This window comes from Impatiens glandulifera, chromosome 7, assembly GCF_907164915.1.
Source record: "Impatiens glandulifera chromosome 7, dImpGla2.1, whole genome shotgun sequence".
In the NCBI taxonomy this organism is placed as follows: Eukaryota; Viridiplantae; Streptophyta; class Magnoliopsida; order Ericales; family Balsaminaceae; genus Impatiens; species Impatiens glandulifera.
Genome location: NC_061868.1, coordinates 50,202,167 through 50,222,053, shown reverse-complemented (window position 1 = coordinate 50,222,053; position 19,887 = coordinate 50,202,167). Strand labels below are relative to the sequence as shown.

Here is a 19,887-nt window from a genome sequence, read left to right as displayed (position 1 = left end):
ATATCGAGCATCATCGGGTAGACTTGATTTGCGGCGAAGGTCGAGAGCAATTATTATCGCGGTAAAGAGGAATGGTTGAGTGAAAAGAGAAGGTTAATTTTATTTATTTGTATGTATTATATGAAAAGAGAGTGTCTGTCTGAAGTGAAAAAATATGTTAAAAAATTTATATATAATAAACACGTGAATAACACATGTGAATAAAAAATAATGTTGTTTTTCGTTATGTTAAATAATTTTGACAAGTCTATACATAAATAAAATTTAAAGACTTTATAAATAAATTTAACATTTCTTTCCATCTTTTTTAAATACAATTAATAATTCTTACCCATAACCATTTCCTTGTGGAGCATTGCACGTAAGTAATTTAGTGCATGAATGAAATAATTTTAGATTGTAGAGCGGTTGCTTCAGTTGAGTCCATTGCGAAGTAATCGAAATTATGCATTTTTCCGACGGACTCGTAGTACTCGGAATTCACCCCGCTCTTCTGAAGTGCATCGTAGTACGCCTTGCTTGCATCTTTCAAACCGTCGAGCCCGGCCACGCAAACCAACACCTTGGCGGGCTTTAGGACCTGCAAATTGAGTTCCAATGAAGGGTTAACTCTGGGATCGCTGGAGCTGCTACCGGGGACTATAAAAGGCCAGAATAGGGTTATATTGTTCCTCATATCCTCGCTTTGACTGAGAAGAGAAGGCAACGCATCCACGGTTAAGAAATACCCTTGGATTGGTATTATCCCCGCAAGCTTTACTCCTTTTGGATTCTTCTTTTGGACTCGCAACCCGACGTTATGGGCGATGTTTCCCCCGGAGTCATGTCCTCCTACGAAGATCTTGTCGGAATCCACCACTTCTTTCACCCAGGCTAAGTCGCCGTTGGTACTTTTGCGTTGAGCCTTGGCTACCCATTTCATGGCGTCAAATCCGTCACGGTAGACGCTAGTGATGGGATTTTCAGGGGTGAGGCGGTGATCAACGGAAAGGATGACGATGTTTCCGTCGGAGCTAAGCTTGTTCATGTAAGTGTGAACAGAAAGATCGAAGGCAGAACTGATGGAGAAACCACCTGCGTGAAAGTAGACGAGAAGGGGGAGACGACTCTTGGAATCCGCATTCATGGGCCGATAGAGCCTGGCCGAGACCTCTGTTTTATGGTTAATGACGACGTCTGTGGATTGGACGTTGGTTGCTCCGTCCAAAGATGCCGGCACGTGATTTGGCGGAAGAAGCTTTTCAATGGTGCCGTTGATGCGGGCAATGAAGTAGAATTTGAAGAAAACATCCTTTAAAAGAGGAGGAGGAGAATGAGCAGCGGAGGAGATAGTAGCGGAGATCGTGATCAGAATCAGACCAAATATGATGGTAATTGGGTTCAACTTGATGGTAGCCATATTTATTTATTTATTTATTTTTGGATTAATTTTAATTTATTTATTTTAGGTTTTATTTTATTGTAATATATTTATTGAAATCTTCCTACCCAAGGATAGGAGGTAGGGCGGAGAATTGTAATTGGGGATTTACTTTTTTTTAAATATGCAATACACTTACCAAATTAAGAATTAGGGATTTTTCATAATTAGTAAACATTCTTGTTTTATTCAAGGTTGAGAGATTTCCATGCCTCCTCCCAAACTATTTTTTTTATTTTAGACAAGCTTCAAATTAATGGAAACCACTAACGCTCGCGGTTGGTTGGTTGGTTGCTGATTCATAGTTTTAATAGTTTGTGTGGTACTAGAAATTAATGTTTTTAAAAAACTAAATAGTCATTTTAATTGTTAAAGTAGTTTTTTGTTTTTTTATAAGAAATTAATTCTTATTTAATTCAATAAAATGTTACATATAAAAATTTAATTTATAAATACTATAAAATAGTACCTACAAAATCAAAAGAAACTATTAAATTTGATTAAATGTCAAATTATAAACCCAAAATTATATATATATATATATATATATATATATATATATATATATATATATATATATATATATATATATATATATATATATATATATATATATATATTCATAACAATAGTCTTATATACATTTTATAATAAGAACAACAAATTGAACCACTTGATTAATTTAATTAATTTATCTTAACTAGTTCCATTAATAAAGTTCATGATATATATAATTTTAAATAATTCATATATAATTAAAAAAAATCATGATAAAATAATAATAATGATATAACTATTATGTCATTACAATCCAAATAAAAGAGAGGTGATACATTAATTATTTAAATTTATTTTATATATTAAACTTTTTTATTATAAAATTTTACTATTCTTATAATAGATAAACAATTGTAAATATTATTTACATTCATTAACCTATATAAATTTAATCAGTTTTTATTTATAAAATTCTAAAATCAAAGTATATAAATAAACATATAATTAATATCTTGAAAGTGACATCAATTAATGAACAAATAGACCTCGTCATCCAATGCAACTTTAATTTCACAATTACTCAAGTCTCAATTACTATATATATAGAAGATCACATATTTCCACCGTTGAAGTTATTCTTTGAACAGGAATCAGGTAAGAGAATCTCCGGGAACTGATGTTTGAATTTCATTGCTAAATTAGGGCAAGAAAGAGTTTTTTTTTTTTTTTACGGTGAGAAGGAATCATAAAGAATCCGCAAAGCTCTAGCTATTGGAAGTCTTCTGTTCTGCCGATTTGACTAAGAATATCTCTTTGAAGAATATCATATTCTTCGTTGTCGTCGTCAATGTATACGCGTCTGGATCGAGATTAGATGACGAAGAATCCTCAGTACAAATCGAAAGTGGAGACACATCTCTCTTTCTTGACCTATGGAGAACCAACCTCTTAAAGTATTCAGTCGAAACCAAAATAGAAATTTGAATCTTCAATCTTAAAGTAAAAGAAGAAAAAAATAAAGGTTTTGGCATAAGTGTAATTTGGTGTCGTGATTGATGTAGGATTTTTTGATAAAATATTTAATGAGATATTTTATGTAAATGGTTGTTGAATTAAATATGTTTATGTAAATAATAAATTATAATTCAAATTTATTTATCCTATTCTATTCTTTTAAAACCCCAAAAATAAAATAAATTGAACAATGGTCAATTCATATTGAATGAGTTTATTTCTCTTAGATTCAAAATTCTTAATAGCAAGAAAATCATCTCTCTAATGTTGATGGTGAACTTTATGATACCATATGACCAATAAAATGGAGTGAATTAAGGTCAATATTTTCATTATCATTATTAATGTTAGCTAACAATATTTTGTCGCCTAATGCATGTATGTGAATCATGAGAGTTGAGGAGACAGTAAGTTTACTCTTTTGCTGTTGTCATGAAAATTGGTGGTTTATACCATTCCGTTTTAGTCTATAATCTCAAAAATAAAATATTTAACGTATAATGAATAATATAATTTCTGTACATAAAACAAAATTTGAAATCAATAAAATTATTTGGAATAGATTTTATCAGCATAAATAAGCATTATCGGCACAAAATTATGTGTCAGTAAATGCTCAAATTTAAAAGTGGGCAATTTTTCTTACATCATTACTGTATTTGTCAGTAAAGCCTCTTTACCGGCGCAACTGTGAGTGTCATTAAATCTTCTAATATCGGTGCAAAATGTATATGACGGTAATACTCACATTTCATATTTGTCAATAATGGTTATATTTATGTGTCGATAAATCCATTTCCATACGCGTGTTTTAATGTATCGATAAATGCACCAACATATGTATCCGAAAGTCTCTTTACTGACGCATATTTAGACCTTACTGGCATAAATATATGCGTCGGACAATGTTTATGCCGACTCCAATAAGATATTTAGTGGATTTTAGATACAGATACCTAGTCGGGCATGGATAAATTTTGGGTTATTTGAATAATGCTGGTTATATTTAAATAATTATGTTTTGATGTAGTTTACAAGAGAAAAGTGATAATGATTGATTAATAAATTGCTACTGATAATCTCAATAAATTTAATATCAAACAAGACATATATATATATATATATATATATATTAAGAGACGTGTGATCAAATTCATATATGCTCGATCTTCCAAATCTAAAAATGTCTTCAAATTTAAGCAGCAACAAGGAAGTAGTTCATGAAATTTTGGACTTGTTTCGAATTTACAAAGACGGAACTATTGAGAGATTGAAGGGCTACGAAATCGTCCCACCATCCATCGATCCCCACACCGGCGTCCAATCCAAGGACGTTATCATCTCGCCGGAAACTGGTTTGTCCGCTCGCCTTTACTTACCAAAACCAGCCACCAACCCATCTCAATCCCATGATAAATTGCCTCTCCTCTTCTATTTTCACGGCGGTGGCTTTTGCATCGAATCCGCCTTCTCTCCACTTTACCATAACTATCTCAATTCCCTGGTATCCGCCGCCAATATCGTCGCCGTCTCTGTTAACTACAGAAGATCCCCTGAACACCCTTTGCCGATCCCCTTTGATGACAGCTGGGCGGCAGTTAATTGGGCCGTCGGCGGCGGAGACCATTGGGTAAATGACTTTGCGGATCTCAACCGCGTTTTCTTCGCCGGTGACAGCGCCGGCGGAAACATAGCCTACAATTTGGGGATGCGAGTTGGGTTGGAGGGGTTATCCGGATCTAAGCTGGAGGGCGTAATTCTAGTCCAACCATGGTTCGGAGGAGAAGAACTGATCGGATCGGAAGCGGAGAACCCGGATTTCGTATTAATGACGAGGACGGTGTGGCGAATCGTGTGGCCATCAGTGACCGGGTTTGATGACCCGATAATAAACCCGAATAAGGATCCGAAGATAGCGGATATGGGATGCGAAAGGATGTTAGTTTGCGTGGCGGAGAAAGACCCAGTAAGGGATAGAGGGTGTCACTACTACGAGGGGCTGAGGAGGAGCGGTTGGAAAGGAACGGCGGACATTGTGGAGTCCGCCGGAGAGGATCATGTCTTCCATTTGTTTAATCCAACCTCCGCTAATGCCATTGCCCTGCTCAACATCTTTGTTTCTTTCTTCAACTAGTTAAGTAAGAATATGACATATGGATAATGGATCGATCGATGATAACTTTGTTTAATATACTGTCTGTTTTTGTTTTGTTTGTCCGTGCCATAAAAAATCAAATAATTTGAGGATTTTTCTACTTTTATTTTTATTTCTATTCATAAATGTCTCATCACAATCCCATTTGGTCCATTTTATCAATAATATATTAGTACTAAATTATAATGACTTATCTTCGGGTAGCGTACAAAGATCGACATCTTAAAATATTATTTCGACTGGATAGTTTTCGCCTCATAACTTATTCTTCTCTTAAATTTTGAGTGGGATGAAAAACCAAAATGATAGGTTAAACTAAAATCTAATTTGATGTCGATTTCATTAAATCTCGTGACTTACCTTCCTCTCGAACCTCGTAAAACAAAATGAGAGTACAACTTTCTCGGAAGTCATCTCGTATAAAATGAGGTGAGGAACCGAAATAGAATTTAATAATATCGATTAGACTAGCTTTGACTTTTTAGATTCGCCACCCAATTTTCTCTTTAAGAAATTGAGAAAAAAAATATTGTGCGTTCTCGAACACGAATAAAATAGATTCTGATTAAAATTCGGAACTTGGTTACACGTGAGAAAGGACAACAGCCCTATGTCTCTTATGCCCATTGAACGATGGTCTCTATTATAAACTCTTGGACATTTTATACAAAATATTTTTTTACACTTCGTTTATTTAATCTACCCTATTAGATTCGTCTAAGAAAAAATCCAAACTTAAGTCCTAATCATGCGACTAAAGGTTGTATCAATTTGTTCATAAGGCATGTGTTTAGGTTATTGTCATGGTACGTGAAAATAAATAGATAAAATCGTGATGAATACTTATAATAGATGAATATTTGATCTCAATAGTACCTGAAAAGAAAGATAAATTAAAATTATGAAAAATAAATAGATTCCAAACAAGGCCTTAAGACATTATTATTTTATATTTTGGTTGGAAAATATTTATTTAGCCATTTTATTATTTATTTTTTTAATTTTTTAGAATTTATTAAAAGGTCTCCAAATGCAAGTAATTCGAAAATACAAAATAAACCAGCAACCAAACAAAGCTTAAACTTTGTTGACCAGGTCAACCGAACTAGATATATCCTCATGCACGAGAGCAGATTGAACAATGAGTTGCTTTGATCGTGCATGCATGAGGAGATTGAGTCTTGGCAATGCGTTTTTTCAAGATGATAAAATCTATTCACCAGCAACTAGCAAAACTAAAATCTAGTCCTTCTAATCAAACATCAAGACTGATCATATTCCATATCACAGTTTGGTAAATGAAACAGAACATCAATTCATCCCTTATGCAATTAACATTTCATTATAACTTTATCAAAACACACATGTAGCCAAGAAGCAAAGAGTTAAAACAGATTAATGACCTATGTTTCAAACCATCACAACATTGTTTGTTAAATTTGATCAACTGCTGTATACAATTATAGAATCAATCAAAGCCATGCATTAAGATGGCACATGAACGAAGAAACATTTCTGAAAATCATTTATAACGAAACTTGGAAAACTCTTGGGAAATCACGAAAACCTTAATACAGTATGCATGAGCTCATCCCAACTCGTTTGAAACATCATAAGAAACGTTTTCAAACCATCAATCCCGATTATGAACCTAAGAATGGTGAATTCATGTTCTGAAAATTCTGCTCTTATTATGCATTTCTGACTTAAGATGAATCAACCCAAATGGCTCAAGCCAAAAGTTTCACAAACAGTCATACAACATATCTCGATAAAGAAGTAGACACATGAATGAAGATACTAAATTTTTGTTTATATTGACGATAAGATGAAAAATGTATAATTACAGAGTAGTATCGGCTAATATCTTTCCCACAACTCCTAGCAGCTGCTAGAACGATTTTTTCCAACCTAAGGATTGATCAAGCCCATCTTTTAATTAAGAATCCTCTCTAGCTCGCTCCTCTCCAGTCCCTGTTTTCGATTCCTTGAGCTCAGCAGATAAAGGAAATCCTCCCATCTCGCGTGTCAAGGTTCAATTTTCTCTTGATGACGAGGCACAAGGTTGTTGCTAGTAGATTAATTACTTCTTGATTCTTCTTACGTGGCTTCAAACGGTTTCTCAAATGGTAGCTTCTGGCGATTCGGATTTTTCTGAAAATCCCATCTACAACGACATGAAAAAATGGGTTGCATCACATTTTGTTGACGGAGACGGAGACGGACCCTACAACCAATCCATCCCCTAAAGCCCTTAGTTATTCAATTAATTAATAACTTTCTTGATTCCGTCTTCACTAAACTATTGACTCGGTCATAGGACCGAGTCCTCTCTTGACTCTAATGAATCGCCTCTTGCACTCTCAAACTTACTCTTCTTCTTTGTTGCCTAGCCTTCAAGGAGATTGCACCTGAATTTTTTTTTATTTTTTTTTCAATAGTGATGTTGAAGACAAATCTTTTATTTGTCATTTTGGTGCAAAATGCCCTAGTATTAGTATTGATTTAGGGTTTAATTTTTTTATTTTTTATTTTAAGACATTAGTATTGATTTAGGGTTTAATTTTTTTATTTTTAATTTAAGACATTTTTAGTTTTCAAACGTATCTTTTTTTGTTTGTTTGTTTTTTATTCATTTTGGTCAACAAAATGCCCTAATATTGATTTAGTGGTTTATTTTACTTCTCGTTTTCGCAATGGAGGAATGAAGTTAGACTTGTCTAGCCCTCTAGTTGTTGTCGTCTTTTTCATTTGTACTCGTATTCTCAATTTTGGATCAAAACGTTTTCGAAAGTTTGATTCATCCATTCTTTTTGTGACTGTTTCAAAAAGAGACCAATGATTGTTGATTTTCCTTGACACGAAGTACATCAATCATAAAATCACTCTCTAATATCAATGAGCACTATGAATTTTCTTTTCAAGTGATTTTATTTTATTCAAACATCAAGTATCGAAGTTTAACTCACACTTAACTTTAACCATTTAATCAAAAGGCTCATCCTTACTTCTTGAAGGCTATGCGTTTTGACTTTTGGACTTCGTTTTGTTTTTTTAACACATACTCGGGATGTATCTGATAGAATCAGTACGCTTTGTTCTTGTCTTTGGCAATTAAGACAAGAGTCTAGTTGAACGACAATCGATGATTTTAATATCTCAATCTCTATGAGTACACTTCTTTTTTATTTTTTTATTTCTTTTTATTTAAAACCGAGATAATCCAATAGAATTGATACATTTATGCTTTGCCATTTTTGGCAGCCAAATCGAGAGTTTGGATGAGCAATAAATGGTGATTTCAATATTTCAACCAACACAGTCTTTTATTGTCATTACTTTTCTGAAGCCTTCAAGTTTTACGCATGGGCGCCCTCATAAGTCACCTCTCTTTGATAATGTGATTTCAAGTTTGAGTTGTGAATTTTTACAAGCATCACTCAGAAAAATTAGACATTTTAAGCATTTGTATGGTTTAAGAGAGTGTTTTTTCAGATGTCCTTTGTTCGAGTTTCAGAAACATTGAGTTCCTTTTGAAAATAATCATCAAAGTAAATGGATTATTCCTCATTCCTACTTGTTTTCTAAATATGTACTTTTCGTTTATCATTTTTTTTCTTTGCTAGAGGGTTACAACATCTTATTTTCCTCAATGTTTTGAGAGAAGTGTGGTGGTGACCGGGCTTGAAGAGAAAGCTGCCTACGTATCCTTTTTCAAGGTATCGGGTCATAATATAGTTCAAACACTCATTTGAAGGAAGATCGTTGTTTTTTTGTTATTTTGTTATTTTTTCTCTTTCCTATTTGTTTGTTTTTTTTTGGTTTTTTTTAATGCCTCTAGTTTTAGAACTAGGATTTTGTTGTGATTAATTTCACCTTATTATTATCATAATCATTTTGTTTGTTTTTCTTTTTTTCTTTTTTTTTTAAAAATTTCTTACACATTTTGGATGACTCTCAATTTTGAAAACATAAATATTCATATGCCATTCATCGATCCTATCATGCATCCACATCATATCCTCCTTGTTTTAGCACTTTGAAATATATTTCGACATGATTCCTCCTCCAGAAGATACGTTCTAGAGTTCCGATTATAATAATTGTTTTTCAAAAAATGTGAAAAAATTTCTATCAAAAATGTAAATAAATAAAAACAGATATTAAAAAAGAAGGATGAAAGTTGCCGAACTCATTTAATGAGCTGAGCTATAGTACACATCTACCTACCTCATTTAATATAGAGATAATTTTATTTTTAGATAAGAATTATTATTAGTACTCTCATAATAGATAATAATAATAATAATAATATATATATATATATATATATATATATATATATATATATATATATATATATATATATATATATATATATATATATATATATATATATATATATATATATATAAAAAGTTAGGCGAGCAGGTTAGTGAAATTAAAGTTTGCCTAACACGACAAATGTTCAAGTTATTTGATTTATTCCTATATTGATTTGGAGATTTATATATCAGGTATTTTCATGACTTTGTCTTTTCTCACATGTTCATCTTGATTCTTTTCTTATTTATTTATCAAAAAAAACTACATAACATAGATAAATGTCTTAAAGGAGAGATTCACAATAGCTTAGACACATGTTTAGATTTGAATAAAATTTTAGATGTATCCCCTATGATTAAATAAATAAATAACATCACACTTCCATTTGGTCCATTTTGAGCAATAATATATTCCGTACTAAATCACGATGACTTATCTTCTTTATTCAATACATAATATATATAGGATTGACTTATAACATTTATTATTGAACAATAATATTAATTAGCCACGGTTGGTGTTGAGAAAAGATGCAATTCTCTTAACGAGATCCACGGCCTTATCACAAGTCGGGTTAAACAGATGGAAAGCGTGCTCCTCCTCCTCAGTTTCCATCATCTCAACACACCCGCCCCACCCGCTTAATTCCTTCATCGTCTCATAATAAAACAACCCGCCCGCCCTCAAGAAGTCTCTCTCCGTTAACATTACCAGCACCCTCTCCCAAGGAATCTTCGATAAAACTGCATCCTTCGACGGGTTCACATGCGGGTCGTCCAGCCCGACTGATGTCGGGTTAGCAAAAGCCCACACGTCAGTCAGCACGCGTTCTTTGCTCGCAAAATCCGGATGAACCAGGCACCCGCCCACCAGTTTGACCCCGTCTGGAAGCCCCTCCGACCCGGCCCGAACCGATGCGTTGTGGGCAATGTTTGCACCCGCGCTCTCCCCTGCTATATAAGTCTGATTCAGATCGGCGTAGTCGTTGATCCACGGATCGGGTCCTTGCCCGTTGGCATGAGAAGCGACCCATTTGAGAACGGACCATGCATCCTCGTAGGCTGCCGGAAGAGGGTTCTCCGGCGCCAGCCTGTAGTCGAGAGAGACCGCGACAACGTTAGCTTGGGCCACGATGGAGGTGAGTAAGTTATGATAGGTTGGGCAAAAGGGCGAGCCTACGCAAAAGGCTCCTCCGTGGATGTAGATTAGTAAGGGGAGGCGCCGGCGCCTCTCATGAGTACTGGTGGGGTCGACTACGGCTGAGCCCGGTTTGAAAAGGCGAGCGGAGACACCTGTCTTGGGCTCGATCATAACGTCCTTGGAGGAGACACCGGCGCCGAGAGGGGTGTCGGACGGAGGTACGAAATCGGTGCCGAAGAATCTCTGGACACGACCGTCTTTGAATGCACGAAAAAAGGGAATGAGTTGATAGGCCACATCATCTCCATTAACATCATCCTCATCTGGGAAACCGGCATTAATGTGTTTGCTAATAATCTGATCTGCTGGAGCAACTTCCATTGTTACTATATTAATTTCTCAAATGAGGATATTGGATCGAATATGGATAGACTAGTAGTTAAGTCCTTAAATAAGGCAGGAAATTGTTTTTTTTTTGGTTTTTTTTTTTTTTTTTTTTTTTTTGGAGTTTCCTTGCAAATAATGGAACATTTCCAACGATTTTCATGTCAAACAAACCTTTAAAGTTTTTAATAATGCCACTTTCTCATGTACGTATATAGTACTAATGTGAACGCGTTTTGTATAACTTCACCTAACTACCCGTGGCTTTTCTTTTCTTTTCTTTTTTAAATATTAAGAATTTAAGAACTCCTTTTATTCAGTTTATAAGATGAATTTAGTTTTTTTTAAGAATATGTTATCATGAATTTAATGAATAAATTAAAGTAAAAAATTATATTCAAACACCAATTTTTTTTTTAACATAATTTTGTTTCTACCAAGACCAAGTACCATCTATCCTCTAAAGTTAATTTTATTTCTACCATCTATCCTCTAAAGTTTAAGTTTATATTTTTTTAAAACTTTTATAATAAATAAATTAAACAATAGGTAAAATTAGACAGTAAAAAATTTATATATGAATAATTAAAAGATTAATTATTTTTTATTTACTTTTTTATTTTAATTCTTATTTCATAAATATTAACTAACATCAAATATCACTAACAAAGTATTAACTTGAAGTGCATAATTCAAAAATAAAATTAAATGAGCTAGTCTCAACAATTAAATAGAAATTTAGTGGATTTGTTTGAGCGGTTGGAAAAATAGTAAAATATAATATGTTTATATGTTATATAGATAAATCATATATAATATGATATTGGGAGTGCTCTTACAAATATAAGTTATAAATAACATTTATTGATTAAATGATTTTATTTATATTTAATTAAGGAAATTGATATAATTGATTAATTTATTTGATATAAATTCTCAACTCCCTATTGTTTAACATAATAGAAATTGTAGAACTATACATGGTCTTATTTTATCATTTGCCTCTTTCATTTTTAATGTCATAAGAATCTAGTTATTTCTTTTTTTTTTCTTAGAAAAAAACTTTCATTGATCATTTAATTGTATTTTCACACTATTTACTTTGATCTCAAGTATAATTTAGATACATTTGTCAAGTTAGATGTGTAGTGATTCAAATGTTGAATCACTATTAGATTCATCGTATTTTGAGAGATAATCATATGATAAACTCTAGCACAAGAGAAAGACGATGAAATTGTTTAATGAAAAATATGTTAAACACATACCTCGAATCAACCTTTGACTTCGGTGATTTCGTTTATGTGTATATTGTATTTTATTTAATTTATTGATAATATTATACTTTTATAAAAAAATTAATGTCAATATAAAATACCTAATTATAAAACTTCTATTTTTCTTTTAAATATTTAATTTCAAGATCAAATTTTTAAACAAATTGCTTTAGTGAAGTCATAACTCAATTATAATGTATCGAATTGCTTAGAAATGAACTAATTAAAATATAGATGAAGACAATTACGAAGGAGTTTCTTAGAAGAATCACTTATTATTTCTCCGGAAAACTATTCAGTTTTGTACTGACTATAGACTTATAAAGTCTACACTAAAATACAAGAAGACTTTATGCATAGACTTGTATGGTTTTAATTTTCATTATTATAATAAATTATTTTTTTTAAATAATATATTATTAGTTTTGGAAGGTGGTGATTGGTTACAGTGATGGCAATTCCGGATGGAGAATGAATTTACCATCTTCGCTTCATTTTTATTTTGGAGATTTTTTAATAACATCTCCACCACGTTCAGTTTTGGAAATTTCCGCGGGACATCTTTATAAATATTTTTTTAAAAATTTTAAATTATAAAATAAAATTATATAAATAATTTTTTTAATATAATATATATTATAATGTATTAAAATTTTATATTATTATAAAAAAATAAACTTACAACTTTTATAAATTATAATAAATAATTAAATATATTGGTAATTTTATATTATATTTATTTGTGTTTATAGTGTCCAGATAAAATCTGGTTACTCGAAACAATGGACACACATACAATTCTTGCTCCTTCCCAGTATGAGGAAAAACTGCAAACAAAACAATTTAATTCGGTTGGTTATCAGGTTATCAAGGGATGGTTTCAAATTACCAATGTGTTACAAAAATAAAAAAAAAATTATAAGATAAATTGTACTGAATAAAAATACAAGATAAAATGCTTAAAAAATATAATAGAACAAAAAGGATTAACATTGACTTTTTATTTGATAATCAACTGGATGTTTTAATTTTTCTTTAAAATAATCTTAAATATAGGGCTAGTTTCATTCGACTTATTTAATTGTTAAGTTTGAGTATAATTGATTGAGTGTATATACTTAGTTATTTATTTTTTATATTTATAATATTATTTAATAATTAATTATATATATATATTTATTAATTAATTTTAAATATTAATAAATAATTTAAATTTAAAGAATATATTATTAAAAATAAAATATATTAATATATTATTTTTTGTTAATATATAATTTTAATTATTAATAAATAACTTAAATTAAAATATAATATATTTTAAAATAAATAATATGAATATATTAATTTTTTAAATACATAATTTTAAATATATTCAATATATATATAATATAATATAAAAATATTTAATAATATTTTAAAATTTCTAGTCTCATCTCTCTTATTTATTTGAAAATCATTCTTTTTTTTATTTTTATTTTTATTTTTTTTTAATATTTAAATATTTTATTCAATAAAAAAATTATTATTATATATATTTTTACTTTTCTCCACTCTCATTCTTTTAATTATATTTTTGGCTCACAGTCTACCTATATTATTCATTCAGGTCACTTTTTATTTATCTCAATTTACTTTCAAATAATTAATTAAAGATAGTTTAATTTTCAAAATTATATTTATAAATTAAAAAAATTAACGTGTATTTATATTTCATATTTTTCTTAATAATTTTATATATTAAGATACATATATTATAATAATAAATAAAAATGTTTTTAATGTATATTTTTTATTATAATAATTTTATATAAATATATAAAAATATTTAAAATAGTTTATTTTTTTTATTATAATAATTTTATATAAATATATAAAAATATTAAAATAGATGAAAGAGAATAAATAAATTGATTAGAAAAAAATTAAATAGATAAAAGAGAATGAATAAAATAATTATAAATGAATGAAATAGATGAGAGAGAATAAATAAAAAATATTTAAAAATTATGAGAGAGAAAAACGTTGAAATTATAAACTTAAACAAATTGTTGAGGAAGATAGAAAGAAAATTGAGTTTAAACGAAAAAATATGTTTGATTATAATTTTTTTGTTAGTATTACATAAAGTTACTATAGTTATAGTTGCTAGCAGTTTATTACGCAAACGGTCAAATGTAGCGTTTAAACACTGAATCAAACACGGACATAAATAATTTAAAACTTAAAAATGATAGGAGCCAATTAACCCCTAAACTAAAACTAATAAACCTTGAAACCACCACAATCATTACCTTAAATATAAATAATTTAATTCTTGTTTCTTTATTAAGTACAATAATCATTTTTTTTATTTTGAGAAAACACACCTAGAATTATTATTATTTTTTTATAATAAAAAAAATAAGTTGTTTTAGATTTTTATAGGAGAAATTACCAAAATAATTTATGTTTATATTTAAAATTTAATAAAATTATTTTAGTTTTTTAACTAATAATTAAATAATTTTATAAGAATGTTATAAAGAAATATTTAAAAAATGAAAAGAAAATCCAAGGCGAATTGGGGTTATTCTAATAACTTAAAGGGGGAAAATAAGTAATGATTGGTGATGATTTTGAGAAGATGGGAATATTTTTGATAAAATTATTAAAAGATATATTGATATATAATAATAAAATAATAAATTGAGATTGAAAAGATGTTTGAATGGATTGGTTATTTAAATAACTCTAACCGAACAAAGCCCAAGATCAAATTACTAAAAAAAAAATTTGGTGAAAATGATTTAAAAAAACAAATTGTATTACTTTGAATAACCTAATGCCCTAATTTCTTCAGCTTATCATCATCTTGAGCCGTCTTTTCTTCAGATTGAGGGAGGTTGTCTTCATCTTCTTCAGGGTTTAGGGGTCGATTCCAAAGTCCAAGCTTTCGAGTTCAAGCAACCAATTCATTACTTTGGGAAACCACCAGCAGTAGCCATGAAGCTCTTCCACATCGAAGGAAACACCCTTTCTCTCTCCCTTTACACGGACGTCGCTAACTCCAAGTACTCTCTCTCTTTCTTTCTCTCTTCATTCACTTCCAGTATTGGTAGTTATAGGCGTTTCAGTTAGCTTGGTGATTTTACTTGAATATTCAGTCTTGACAACAGGGTTCAGATTTGTTTTGGCTCTTTCTTAATTTGAAGAACGCAGATTGATTATGTGCTTTGATTTGTTTAATTCTCTGGCTAATAAATATATAGAAATCTCTGTTAGGAATTTTAGCTCCAAGCTTGTTTGATACTGCTGCAGGAGACGGTTGAAAGAAAACAATGGATTCTATAATAATAATAATAATAAACAAGTGTTTGAAATCTATTTATGATATGGTTGCAGAGAGCTTCTTGACTTGATGCAAGCCGGGACAATTGAACCGGAAGTGGCTTTTCTTAACGCTTCACTTGTATGTTCAGATCAATCCATCATTTATCTAGTTTTTGTTTCAATTGATTTCATTTTAAAACTTGTCATCCTCCTCATACATATAGATCCCAGATGCTTTCCCTGTTCTAGTGGCTGCTCATAAAGCTCTGGTGGCTAAGAACAGGGAATCACTGACTACACGCACTCTTCATTCTGAGCTTGTTTATAACTACTCAGGCTCCAAGCATGTAAGTCTGGTTGTATTAGGCACAAACAAATTGTTTCTCTTTATCTGTTTTCCTTCACCTTACAAGAAAGGACTCAACTTGTTCCAACCAACTTGATTAGATAACGGAATCCTTTAAGCGATGTGGAATCTCCGAGAGTACCACTTATGTTCTTGTGGCACGTTTTGATGCCTCCGAGGATGAGGTAGTTTGTCTTTATCTGTTTTCCTTCACCTTACAAGAAAGGACTCAACTTGTTGTTGTTGACATTAATTTCAGATGAAAGCCATTGAAAAACTTATTAAGGGAGGGAAAGAAATTGACTTAGACGAACTTCAAGCAAGAGCAAATCAAGCTCAGATTCAGAAGGTATTATCATATTTTGCGTGTCTGTTTTATTCTTTGTTAAAGGACTTGAGGATGAGGAGGAGGAGAATGACCAATTGCTCTTTCTTTCTCAGCACTACAAAATATCTGGACTCGAATTGGGGATATCCTCCGTGGCTGAAGCCATTGTAAACAGAATTGCTGCTCGCGATGCCTTGTGAATCAGGAACTAACTTATATAGAAATTTGAAGATAATTTTAATGCAGTTGTTTCTGTCTCCGTTTCTTTTTTATTTTATAATTTGGCAAAGTTTCTATTAATTCAAACTTTTCTTTGAATTTTAATGCAGTTGTTTCTGTCTCAGTTTCTTTTTTTATTTTATAAAGGCAAAGTTTGTATTAATAAATTCTGGCATTTATAAAGTATTGGTACTCTTCAAAATTTTATTTGTAGAAAAAGATCTTTAAAACAAAATAATATGATCTTAAAATCCTTGCAAGTGATAAATATACAAAGATGCAGATAACTAAAGCACTTAAAATCCTGCTGAAAGAAAGATTTGCATATACATAAGAAAAAGAAATAATGGGATAAAAGTATTTGATCAGTGCTTCTTTCCAGACATGCTCTTTCCAGACATGCTGAAAGAAGTAACTTTCATGGGGGTAGCTACCACGAGGGGTGCTTCTGGAGAATCGCCGACTGCATACTTATCGTGCATGAACCGACTTTCCACAATGGATTCATCCTTGGGTACAATCTTGTAGCAGTAACAGCTCTTTAAACCTTGTTGATTCTTGTAACACTCATGATCACTGTTCTTCACCTGCTGAAAATCCCAAATCACACTGAATTTTCCAACTGTTGCTACCAAATGCCTCTCTTGTTTCCCATTCTCTGTCACCTGCGGAAAAACAAACAGTTTCAATTCAATATTCATATTCTAACAGTTCAAACAAACAAGCAAAACTAACAGATTGAAATCATACCCATGAGAATTGGCCTCTCTGGAATTTATTGTCTTGTCCAGCCATATGTGCATCGAGGGGAATAAGTTTCAGAAGTCTCGGAGCTGGAATCTTATTCCCCATCCGACCAGAAAAACCAGTCTTCGTTTTCCCATCTTTGTCGGTGAAAAGAGTGCATATAAGAATCAGATATGTATCTGTTGTACCCAATATCCATTTACCATCGTAAGTTGCATCCACATGAGTAATGGCTGAACCAAGCCCAGGAAAAGCCGTCTTTGCCTGCCTCATTGAAGTTTTCGAGTACAATCGAATCTTACCATCTATCGATCCAACAACAATCGATCCGTCACCAGTAGAAGCAAAGCACTGGAAGTTGGTTCCTTTTGAAAATTGATGCCCCTGTGTCCATTGTAAGACGGGTGACTCCGAGCTTGCAATATTTTGAACCATTCCTCTTTTATCACGCATATCCCATTGACACAGCCGATTATCGTCCAATCCCAAGAACGTTGACTCAGAAGGATCCAGTTGTGACCCTTTCGTATCATTTATGATGTCTCTCATGGTAATATCGGTTCCATCTTTCTCGAATTTCCATTCAGTTACAATCCTCCCAGTTTCGATATCCAGTTGGTGTAAACCAGTTGCGTGAGGCTTCATATCGCTTAAAGGACTCATAAGCATCATATTAGTCTCACCTCTCATCAGAATTGCTTTCTTTGGTGTCGATTTTTCAGCACCAACACTTTGTTGACCTCCGAACTTCACATACACACCCTTTCCATGTATTCCATGGCTGAAATTCTTCACAACTTGAACACCTGAATCGCCCACAAGGAAACTGTTATCTAGAGCTCCCAAAGTCAGGCTCTGTATACCAGCTGGAGCAGCCTCCTCAAGCTCCTCCAACAAATCTCGGTTCGTTCTAACAGGCGTTTTAGCAGGGCTTCTCCATAATCCATCATCAACATCCTCCCACTTCAGTTCATCGGCTAAGTCCGGCTTCACCCACCCTACGAACTCCTTCCCATATATCTTGAGCTTATTTGCGTCAGTTGGCTTCAAGCCGTAAACATTCTCAAACAAACAATCTTGAAACTCTGTAACAAACCTTCTGTATTCTTCATCGCTAAAGAATTTCAAGGCCCAGACACCATTCCACACAAAATCGATTCGGCGTTGATCACCGAACATCTTCAACTGTAAATTCGTCGAAACCTTAGCTCGAATCTTTGCAGCAACTCTCAATACCCAATGATAATCCTCGTCGTCCTCGTTTTCGACGAACTCGTAAGATGTGAGCTTATCCGAAACGATCCATTTAGCTTTGGGAGTATTTCCACCGACATGAAGATAGAGTTTAACAGCGTTCTTCAAATTAGGGTTTTGCTGAGAAGACGAAGAAGAAGAAGAAGGATACTTCAATTTCAGAGCCTGCAGTCTCGATTCAAGATCGTCGAATTCCTTGACTCCCGCCGACGATGGATCCGGCGTCCTTTGTTGGCCGGAATCATGATCTTCAGCGTCGTCGTACTGATCATCGCTGCGGTCATCTTCTTCTTCGTCCGAATAATCGGAAAGATCCAAACCCTCACGACTCTGCGTAGCTCCCATGTTTGTTTGTACGTCAATTCGGATTAACAGAGAGGACTATAGAATCTGAAAATGGAGATCTGTTAAATGCATCAAAGTTCAAAGCGCTGAATTTAAGGAGAATTCCAAACTGATTTCCATGATTTTGCTTTTATAGGATTAAAGCCGGCGTGGCGTTCATCTTACGCGCCGCGTTTTCTTCGGACTGAAGTTTTGATTTTTAAATTATTGTTTCTTTATAAGGTTGTGAATTTATTTTCTAATTATGAAAATATTGTATAAATTTTAATTCAAATATTAAATGGTCAATGGTATCAGATTTATGTTTTTATTAAAAATTAAAATTATATATATATTAATTTTAGTGAGGAGTTGATTCAAATCCTTTACTTATATATTAAATCAATGTAGACACTTTCTTTCTTAGACTTTTTTAGATTACATTATCTTGTAAGTAAGTTGTAACAATATTATAGAAATTTTATTTTTTTATTATAAAAGGTAGATATTTAGATTTACGAAGACTTGTGTAAGAAGATTTTTATTACTTTTGGAATTTTTGATAATATTTCAAAATTAAATATTTTTATTGAGATTTTTTTATTGTAATGGTTGATATTTGAAAAAATAAATTCGAAGTAAAAAGCATAAAATATCAACTAGAAATAAGCTATTATGAACTATCATAAATACTCAGTTATTTAATCGTAAACTTGTTGACTTCAAAGTTCAAATATGTAGATAAAGGGCACAAATATTTTTCTTGGCCTAATCCATCCTCTCTCCTATAATGGGTGGAGTATGATTTGTGATTTTTTTTTTTTTTTTTTTTAATGTTCATGTATATAAAAAATGAAAAAAAAATTAATCACAACGAACAAATTATTACAATAAATAAAAAAAAAAATACTCACACTACACACTAGTATACAAAACTAAATATTAGCAACGAATTCTTAATAGCATCATTATTAACTAATAAAAAAACAATTATGCCAAATATATATTTACATAGCCACGATTTTTATATCATGTGACTGGAGATGACAACATGTTCCTTACCAGTTGGGTAGCTAAGTATCTATTCCTAAACTCGAATTTTATTTTAATAATCCAAATTTTGAACGCGACGGACATCTCTATTTG

The 19,887-nt window shown here is 31.7% G+C and overlaps 5 protein-coding genes across 5 annotated transcripts; 2 read left to right on the top strand and 3 right to left on the bottom strand.

The window, feature by feature from the left end:
• Positions 1-370: 370 nt before the first annotated feature.
• On the bottom strand, positions 371-1,399 carry LOC124910167 (2-hydroxyisoflavanone dehydratase-like). Its single transcript, XM_047450782.1, has one exon. It carries the CDS (start codon positions 1,397-1,399, stop codon positions 371-373), a length of 1,029 nt encoding a protein of 342 aa, XP_047306738.1.
• Positions 1,400-4,098: 2,699 nt separating this feature from the next.
• On the top strand, positions 4,099-5,108 carry LOC124945293 (probable carboxylesterase 2). Its single transcript, XM_047485695.1, has one exon. It carries the CDS (start codon positions 4,116-4,118, stop codon positions 5,064-5,066), a length of 951 nt encoding a protein of 316 aa, XP_047341651.1. The 5' UTR covers positions 4,099-4,115; the 3' UTR covers positions 5,067-5,108.
• A 4,698-nt stretch (positions 5,109-9,806) lies between these two features.
• Positions 9,807-10,964, bottom strand: LOC124946138 (probable carboxylesterase 2). The gene has a single exon (XM_047486706.1). The coding sequence runs from the start codon at positions 10,932-10,934 to the stop codon at positions 9,918-9,920; it is 1,017 nt and encodes a 338-aa protein (XP_047342662.1). The 5' UTR covers positions 10,935-10,964; the 3' UTR covers positions 9,807-9,917.
• Positions 10,965-15,053: 4,089 nt separating this feature from the next.
• Positions 15,054-16,540, top strand: LOC124944576 (EKC/KEOPS complex subunit TPRKB). The gene is made up of 6 exons (XM_047484871.1): positions 15,054-15,264; positions 15,596-15,662; positions 15,748-15,870; positions 15,971-16,054; positions 16,129-16,218; positions 16,311-16,540. The coding sequence occupies exons 1-6, from the start codon at positions 15,197-15,199 to the stop codon at positions 16,395-16,397; spliced, it is 519 nt and encodes a 172-aa protein (XP_047340827.1). The 5' UTR covers positions 15,054-15,196; the 3' UTR covers positions 16,398-16,540.
• Positions 16,541-16,639: 99 nt separating this feature from the next.
• LOC124944575 (protein CYPRO4) lies at positions 16,640-18,877 on the bottom strand. Its single transcript, XM_047484870.1, has 2 exons — positions 17,167-18,877; positions 16,640-17,081 (listed from the first exon to the last, which is right to left on the bottom strand). Exons 1-2 carry the CDS (start codon positions 18,760-18,762, stop codon positions 16,782-16,784), a joined length of 1,896 nt encoding a protein of 631 aa, XP_047340826.1. The 5' UTR covers positions 18,763-18,877; the 3' UTR covers positions 16,640-16,781.
• Between the last annotated feature and the right edge of the window lie 1,010 nt (positions 18,878-19,887).

Coding starts and splice junctions, on each gene's coding strand:
- LOC124910167 (XM_047450782.1), bottom strand. CDS start 1,399: ATGGCTACCATCAAGTTGAACCCAATTACCATCATATTTGGTCTGATT.
- LOC124945293 (XM_047485695.1), top strand. CDS start 4,116: ATGTCTTCAAATTTAAGCAGCAACAAGGAAGTAGTTCATGAAATTTTG.
- LOC124944576 (XM_047484871.1), top strand. CDS start 15,197: ATGAAGCTCTTCCACATCGAAGGAAACACCCTTTCTCTCTCCCTTTAC. Junction 15,265..15,595: donor ACGGACGTCGCTAACTCCAA/GTACTCTCTCTC, acceptor ATATGGTTGCAG/AGAGCTTCTTGACTTGATGC. Junction 16,055..16,128: donor TTGATGCCTCCGAGGATGAG/GTAGTTTGTCTT, acceptor CATTAATTTCAG/ATGAAAGCCATTGAAAAACT.
- LOC124946138 (XM_047486706.1), bottom strand. CDS start 10,934: ATGGAAGTTGCTCCAGCAGATCAGATTATTAGCAAACACATTAATGCC.
- LOC124944575 (XM_047484870.1), bottom strand. CDS start 18,762: ATGGGAGCTACGCAGAGTCGTGAGGGTTTGGATCTTTCCGATTATTCG. Junction 17,082..17,166: donor AGAGAGGCCAATTCTCATGG/GTATGATTTCAA, acceptor GTTTTTCCGCAG/GTGACAGAGAATGGGAAACA.